The sequence below is a fragment of the Microtus ochrogaster genome, linkage group LG4 (assembly GCF_000317375.1).
Source record: "Microtus ochrogaster isolate Prairie Vole_2 linkage group LG4, MicOch1.0, whole genome shotgun sequence".
Lineage (NCBI taxonomy): Eukaryota > Metazoa > Chordata > Mammalia > Rodentia > Cricetidae > Microtus > Microtus ochrogaster.
Genome location: NC_022030.1, coordinates 30783824 through 30792393, shown reverse-complemented (window position 1 = coordinate 30792393; position 8570 = coordinate 30783824). Strand labels below are relative to the sequence as shown.

Here is an 8570-nt window from a genome sequence, read left to right as displayed (position 1 = left end):
GGAGGGTGGTGCTCCAGACCTGTAGTGTGGAGGAGGGTGGTGCTCCAGACCTGTAGTGTGGAGGGTGGTGCTCCAGACCTGTAGACACTGAATTTGTCTCTTTAGTGTACCCATCAGATTTTCGTTTGGAAATACTTACTGTCCTTTTCCTCCTTAAGCATTACACTACAACCAAACTTCACAGATCCTTGGTACCATAAGAAATATTTCTGGTAGCCTAATACCAAAGTTTTATGACCGAGATGAGGAAGGTGTGTTGAGAGAGAACAGCAAAGCAGATCAACATCGTAGTTGGTTCAAAAGTCCAACCATGGGATTCCATATCTTTTGGCTTCTCAGATAAAGCTTTAGGAGACAAAAATTTTTCAGGTGTATAGTGTGCTAATGAATACATGTAATGAAGGGTAATGATCAATGACTTTTTTTTTCGAGTTTGTAAATGGAATACAGCTATTAGGACACAGTGTTTATGGAAAAGAATTTTTGTATACCCGCTGTGTAGTCCCACAGCTCTTTGGAGAACTCGTTCAGGGTGCCATGGTGCGTAGGCTACTGTCAGTGTTGGTATTTGTGCCCAAAGAATGGAAGACTCCACTTCTTGGAATATTGAAGAGCTGGAGGGTACTATCTGTGCTACACGTTTTGAACATTAAACAACATTATTTTCTGTGTTATTTTCTGGATCTCTTTCTTTTAGGATCAGCCAAAATTCACAGTTGTACAGTAGCCAATAGTGAAAATACATGATTGGTATGGGCTAACTGAGGGTCATCTAGTTGAATTATTCTTCATGTATGCCACCGATAAATAGTCACACCTGTGAGCATTGCCCACTCTTGGCTGTTTTGAGAAGATCTTGTCATTTAAAAATTTGTATTTGCCAGATCTCTGAGTTTGAGGCTAGCCTGGTCTACAAGAGCTATTTCCAGGACAGATTCCAAAGCTACAGAGAAACCGTGTCTCAAAATAAATAAATAAATAGAGCAAAACAAAATAACAACAACAACAAAATTTGTATTTGCTTGTTTAAAACACAGTTTCAAAAGCATCGTGTAACTACAAATTGACTTTTCTAGTTTTTATCTTTTTTCTGTGTGTGTGTGTGTGTGTGTGTGTGTGTGTGTGTGTGTGTATGTGCATGTGCAGGTACATGAATGTGTGTGTATGTAGGGGAGAACAGAAAGCAACAACTTGGTGTATTGTTTCTTAGTTGCTGTCCACCTTCCCCCATTTGAGACAGAGTCTCCCTTGACGTGGAACTCACCAAGTAGGTGAGGATGATGCCCAGTGAGACGTAGGGATCCGTCTGTCCCTGGATTACAAGCTCTTGTCTTGTATGTTTGTTTTAGTGTGAGTTCCAGGGGTTCAACTCAGGTTCCCATGCTTGCAAGGCAGACATTTGGCTAGCTGTCTCCCCAGCCCTATAGTTTTTGTTTTCCATTCTAGACTTTTTTTTTTTTTCCATAGAAATTTTTACTGCTTCTGTTAATGCAAGTTAACCTTTTCTTCCTTCTAACTTTTATTTCCAGTGTTCTGCCTTAATTATGTCTAAGAGACATTCGGGGAAACAGAGAGGGTGTCTTCAATGATGCAGACTGTAAAAGCATTGGGTCTGTTTTCTTGTGTGTGTTCATGTATGTGTGTGTTTGGCCTTAACCATGATACAGCTGTGGAGGCCAGAGGTCAACATTGAGTGTCTTCCATTATCACTCTCCACCTTATTTTTGAGACATGGCCTCTTCCTGGCCCCGGGCCCTTGCCTTTTTGGCTAGGCTGGTTAGCCAGTGAGACCCAGAGATTCTTTTGTCTTACTTACCCCCCAGCTCTAGGATTATGGATGCTACAGTACCTAATTTTAGGTGCTGGGGATCTAAACTCAGGTCTTGATTCTTGCACTTTGCCTGTTGTATCATTTCCCCACCCCCTATGCTATGGCACATTTCTTGATTCACTGTTTATTATATCTGCAGAAGTAGTTTTTTGCCTATTCGTGTGATGATGTTCACCAGAATATTTGTGATCCAGTCTCAAGAGGTCCTTTTAGAATCTGAAACAAAATGCTGAGTCATGAATGGACTTGCTCAAAGTAGTAAGCCCATGGCAGTATTTTCACTGAAACACTGAAAGAATATGTAGCTATAGTCACTGTAGCTGAATTTTCTGTTAAATGCTATTAAAATAAGAAACTTGGAGGCTGGGGTATGGGTCAGTGGAAGAGTACGGCTTAGTATGCTTGGGAGTTGCAAGCATACTAACAAACAACATGAAAGATACTTCCCATGGAAGAGTTCCTGTCTCAAGATGTGCCCCAGGTGTGGTGCTGTGCACCCCGGAGTCTTCAGCTGTGGCAGCGGTAGGCTGACTTGGAGACCCTTCGGTCTTTGCTGCCAGTTTTTTGAAAGTAGAATTTGGGAATTAGCAAAGCAGCTAGGCCTTGTCTACAGCTGGAACAGTTCTGTTTAACAAATGGTCCATGAAAATTGATTCCATTATTTCCTCAGATTTTGGTCTCAGTGTTTAAATTCATTCAGGAAACACTCAGGAATTGAGTAACACAGAGCGTTGCTTTTCTTTCGGACGCGCTGGAGAATGGGAGCTGCACGGCCGCTCGGTGCGGCCTTCCTTCTGAGGAAACAGAAAGCTTGCCCATAGGTGTTCTCTTTCTGAAGCTCGGCTCCGCGCCGCTTTCATAGTGCAGCGCCATAGGTGTCCTTTAGAAGAACGATGTATGAGAAAAAAAGAGATCTAGGGATCAGCATGTTAAGGAATACAAGTTAGATAACTGTCCCATCTGTTCTCTTATTTGTGGAGGGGCATGGAAGGGGAAGAGGGCCTGCTAAGGAGGGCAGAGGAGACTGGCGGGAAGGGAGAGGGTGAGTACAGACGGTGAGGAGGGGATATATGATCAAAGAGCCTAGCACGCATTTGTGAAAGTGTCCGTGAAGCCACTGTTGATCCAGTCAGCATATTAATAAGAATTCCAAGCAGTCTGTGGGAGTCCTGGTTCTTCTGGAGTATCAAAGCTCGGATATGTTCCTTTTCAAATGTCAGTCAGTGCACCACCGAGATGAAGGAAGCCACCCAAAGAGCTGTTTCGTGAGTATACTCACTGCCTGTAACTTGGGATTAAAGTGCTAGTGTGTGATACCTAAAGTGTGCAAAACATTTTCCAGCTCTTAGAATTTCTCATGAGAAGCTCTTCAGGCAGCTACTACATATATGATACTTAAAGCCAGTTGTTTGTATCTAGAGAAAGAATATATAATTCAGATATTTTATATGGGAGATGACCTGTTTTGCTTTGGTCTTAGTACTAGATATTTATGCTATAGGATATTAGACACAATTAGTTCTTTAGTTTCTGTTTCAGAAATGTTTTCCCTAGTGAGTGTATTGTTTGCCCATGTAGAATGCATTGTGTGTCTCATCCTAGGCACCTCTGTTTCTTCTGATAACAAGCTAAGTCATTGTCTCTCATGTAGACGTGTAACGATATATTTGCATAGAATTTTTTTCTAGCTGGGTGAGATTTCTTATTGACTTCTGGAAACTTAACTAATGATAAGTTTTCATCTAACAGTAATGTATATCTCATGACATGACATGTCGAAGTTTGTTTCTTCAGTTTTCTGGTTTTGCAAAATGAGATACCATTTCTACCTGTTTGTCTAGATCATTGTATTCTGCTATCTTTATCTTCAGTCTCAAAAATATATCCTAAGAGCTCCGAGTTTGCCTTAGTAAAGCAGCATCGGTGCAGTGTTGGAACACTCTGACATCTCTGACGTTCCTGTTGACCACAAAAGCCTGTACTCGCCCCGTATGCCTGCGGCCTCATTCTTTTGAAACCTGCTTAGCAGTCCTCCCCCACTCTAGGCAAAGTTGACATCACAGCACAGCATTTATGTGGATTACCACCCAGTCCAGAATAGATAGGATTTGAACTATCAACGTTAAGAAGCTCATAGAGCAAGTAAAAACGAAGGGGGTTGGTAGAAAACCATGGAGTGCCAGACCCGGGAGAAATCAAACCAGTACTCATTCAGTGAGGGCAGACAACTGCAGTGTTACTGTTCTAGGCCGTGTGTGTGTGTGTGTGTGTGTGTGTGTGTGTTTGTTCGTGTTCCTGCCTTTCCCTGACTGGACCTCACTGCATGCCTGTTCTTGGCCTTCCAGCATCTCCGTAAACATTAGCATTCAGCTGTGTTGTATATGGGGACTGTCGTAGGGACAGGTGGCCACTTATGCCTCTTCAGCCTCCTAGTGAAGGGAAGTCGAAATCAACTTCACAGGGTTTCTGTTTCATTTGGTTTTAGTTTTCTAACTGCCTGAAATTTAAATGAATACTGAAACTTTAGGAACTAGTTCCTTGTTTTGTGGAAGAGCACACGAGAATTATGTGACATAATAGCCTTTCTCAGTAAGTTTCTCGTATGAAAATTAGTTACGTGACATTTTGATTAGTATTCGGAGATACTTCCTTAACACCAGTAGATATTCAAGTGAAATTAAACTTCCGCAGAAGGCATTCATCTCTGTTTTCCCTACTATGTTGTTGCCCGGAATTGTATTATCTGCGGTTTTCTAGGAACTTAGCCATTATTCATGACACCGTGTGTCATTAAGTTTTCAAAACTACACAAAGTCATAATTGCAATGAACAATCCTGTTATTCATTGTGAATCATTCTTTTTGTTAAACGATTCAGGAGTACTGTCTTAAGCTTTGTACAATAAAATAACTGTGCTCATGATATGTTTATGATTATATATTCACATAAATGACATTTGGTATTTTACATGTAACTTAAGGATTGATCTACATTTATCTTGTGTGTATGAGTGTTTAGCCTGCATGTGTGCCTGTGCATCACGTGTCTACAGTGCCTGCCCACAGTCCAGAAGAGGGCAGTGGATCATTTGGAGGCATTACAGAAGGTAATGCTGCCACGTGGGTGCTGGGAACCAAACCTGGGTCTGCTGGAAGCGTAACAGTGCCCTTGACATCTGAGCCATTTCTCTGGATTCATTTTACATATGTTTAATATTAAGTTTTCCATTCTCCCAGTAGATTTAGGGCTGGCTTGTAACTAGGGAATGGTGTCCTTGAATTCCGTTGGCCATTTCACAGGAGGAGGAATTTTTGCATGGCTTCTGCCTCTCCTCTCAATGCTCAGCCAGCCATAAGTGTCAGAATAGCTGTGAGGTGAATTGATCGGTCAGTAAGTTGTGTTATATTCTGTTGTCTTCCTTCAAAGCGCAGTTGCAAAGACTTTCAGGTGTGAAGAACGAGGCACTTCTATCACGAGAGGACATTTAATTTCCAAGTCCAATTTATTTGAAACTCTTTTTGTGGAAGCCTGTGTGCCTACTTGTCCTTGTATATCGTGGCAGTCCGTAACGCATTTTAAAGTGTATCAAGAGGTAAACTCCATGTGCATGAACTGAATGCTGTCTTGGAGAAGTACCTCATTCTGATTTCTTCATCTGAATCCCTCTGTAGGCCTTCAGATTCTCGCTTACCAGCCTGTGAATCTTTGAATGGCAGTGGTCATTTCTCACCTACTCTGGAAAGTTTCCTAGACAGGCAGAAATCTCTCTCTTGTACATCGTCTATCTTCCAGACAAGTATTTTTCATGCTCCGTCCATGTGTTCTGGCAGGGTCAGGGGCTTGGCCCAGAGCTCTGTGTTACCCTTCTCTAACCTGAGTCTCTTTACTTTCAGGAGTGTGCAGCCTGGTTCCTAAGATGGAAGTAGATGTAAATGGGGAGACCAGAAGTCCCCTGACCACCCTGCCTTTACCTGTGGCTGAGGGGAGCTCACCAGGGAAAGCGGAGACAGAGAAACCCCGCTGCTCTAGCACGCCATGCTCACCCATGCGTCGGACTGTGTCTGGTTATCAGATCCTCCACATGGACTCTAACTATTTGGTTGGCTTCGCAACTGGCGAGGAACTCCTGAAGTTAGCCCAGAAGTGCACGGGAGGGGAGGAGAGCAAGGGAGAAGCCATGCCGCCCTTGCGCTCCAAACAGCTGGATGCAGGACTTGCACGCTCCTCTCGTCTGTATAAAACTAGAAGCAGGTACTATCAGCCATATGAGATTCCAGCTGTTAATGGCAGGAGGCGAAGGCGGATGCCCAGCTCAGGAGACAAGTGCACCAAATCCTTACCTTACGAACCTTATAAGGCCCTCCATGGGCCCTTGCCTCTATGTCTTCTTAAAGGTAAGAGGGCTCATTCCAAATCCCTGGACTACCTCAATCTAGATAAAATGAACATCAAGGAGCCAGCCGACACAGAAGTGCTACAGTACCAACTTCAACACCTGACCCTCCGAGGGGACAGAGTGTTTGCTAGGAATAATACATGAGCAGCTCCCACCGAATTTCAACCGCTTTAGGCCAGCCTGTACTCGGCTAGAGAAAAATCTACTGTCGTACTCTGTACATGACCCTTCACGTTAGAGATGGTTATATCAGCTAAGTGTTCCTGGAACATAAAAAAAAATTGTTTGGATCAAGTTTTGGATACAGGAATGAGATCACAGGTACTGGGGGTGGGGCGGGGGGCTACCATTCTAGAGCACGCAACTGCAAAGGAAACAGAATGTTGACCATTAGTTTGCATAGCTTCTTAGCTAGAACAAGGTTTTGGTGCAGTTATTTCACCTTTATGATTCTGACACTCCAATGGGGAATGTTACCTGCTTGGTTGTCGCTGACTTGGTAAGATTCACTCGAAATTTCCATTGAAGTGCTCAGTGCTTCTTGGATCTCTGTATTTTACTATACAATGTATGTAATGATTTGTCTTATGAAATTTAGAGCTTGAACACTGCTGAATTGGACCACTTTTTATTTTTAAATATTGAGTTTAAATATTTTATAACTGGTTTTGCACTGAAAACAATTAACATTTCAGATTAAGAGAGTAATCTTTTCTTCACTTGCCTCAATAATACTATTGGGCGATGGATTTTTTTAATTTCCGCATGGGAAGTTACTGATCTCTATGGCTGTAAAATATTCCTTTATAGCATTATTAAAGTGTGTCTTAATGAAATTAAATTTGGGATACAAAGTATTTATTTTACAACGGGTAGTGGGTGGGATGCTTCCCCAGGATGTTTCTGACATGGGGTCTCCATCAGTTGGAAACATTTCCTTAGTGCTTATTATCTAATTTAAAATCCACATGGAACTTGAAAACGGAAAGGATTCTCTCCACCGGGTTGTTGACGTAGCATTGCTTGCATCTCCACTTCTGGTAGGTGAATAACAGCTTTAGCAGAGACTCTGGCGACTTTGCCTTTCAAATGCTTAAACTGAGTATGAAGTGACACCAGTCAGCACATCTTTGGCTCTGTCCGGGTTCAGGTCTCTGCAGCAGGGCACTCATTGAGATGCCAGTTTCCGGATTAGCGCAGGAGCCTAACGTGCTTCTGCAGTTTTAGTGGGCTAATCCTGGATTACCTAACTATTTATGTCTCTCACACTGGTTTAATTTGTTGCTAAAGAAATAACTCCTCGCCTTTAGTAACAGAAGCGACTCAACTACTCTTGACCATAAAATGTATGTAACTTACCTTTGTAAACATTTCGATTTCAGTCAGTCTTAAAGGTGCAATTTATTCCTGATTTGGCATTGCTGGCTCTACGGAACTACATGTTTTATGTTTTCTTTTCGGCACTGTGAGTTTCTTAGGGGTTAGCAGACTTACTAAAATAAGAACACGTTTTCATTGGTGGCTGGGTCATTCCTGGAACAATTGTGATTTTCCTGTGTCCAGAATCAATGACCAACTTTATTTAGAGCAGAATAAATGTTAGAAACTCCAGGAACTCTTTAACAGAGGCTTTATCATGCCTTCATAGAGGCAGCCGTGTGACAACGTGTATGAGAGCCACGCAGATGCTGCTTCGTGTCTTACTGAGTTGATCAGAGTTTTTGGTGGCTGGAAAGTTTCCGCTATTGTCTATTTTAAAGTAAACTGCACCTTTGTAACATATTGTATTGATGAATGATCACTAAGATTAACTATTATCGATACAGTCAATAGTTTGACAAGTAATAGAATCCTGTCAGATGCCAAAGAGTTGGGATTTTTACATTTAATGATTAAACACCGTTATTTATTGATGATTTACCCTCTGGAACTGTATTATTTCTAACTATGAAATAAAAGGGTGATGTCAACATACGCGGCTTTGTGGTGCTTTCAATGAAATAACACCATTCCTAAGCTAGTTAAGGATTCTAAACCCAAGGGGCTGCCGAGGTCGCTCGTCTGGGAGAGGCACTTGCTCCCAAACATGACCACCTAAGCCTGATTCCCAGGACTGCCATGACAGAAAGGGAGAGACAGTTGTCACAAGTTGCCCTCTAACGTCCACATATGTGCCATGGCATATGTATACACATGTATGCCTGTGAACACACCTAAGCCAGTAAGTACATAAGTGAAAGAATTCCACTCAAGCACTTATTTTAAGGCTCTAGTTTTATGAAACAGAAGCATGTGTGTTTGATGCTCCTTGTCACTTCAAGGTGAAGGCAGTCTCTCCTGCAA

General features: G+C 42.3%; 1 protein-coding gene across 2 annotated transcripts in view; it reads left to right on the top strand.

Moving 5' to 3' along the window:
- LG4H5orf30 (linkage group 4 C5orf30 homolog) overlaps nucleotides 1-8202 on the top strand; it is a 21355-nt gene extending 13153 nt beyond the window's left edge. For both annotated transcript variants that reach the window (XM_005361343.3, XM_026786379.1), the window contains exon 3: nucleotides 5725-8202. In XM_005361343.3, coding sequence (XP_005361400.1) covers nucleotides 5748-6371 — 624 coding nt within the window. In that variant the 5' untranslated portion in view covers nucleotides 5725-5747 and the 3' untranslated portion in view covers nucleotides 6372-8202. The remainder of the gene's footprint in view (nucleotides 1-5724) is intronic.
- The last annotated feature ends 368 nt before the right edge of the window (nucleotides 8203-8570 follow it).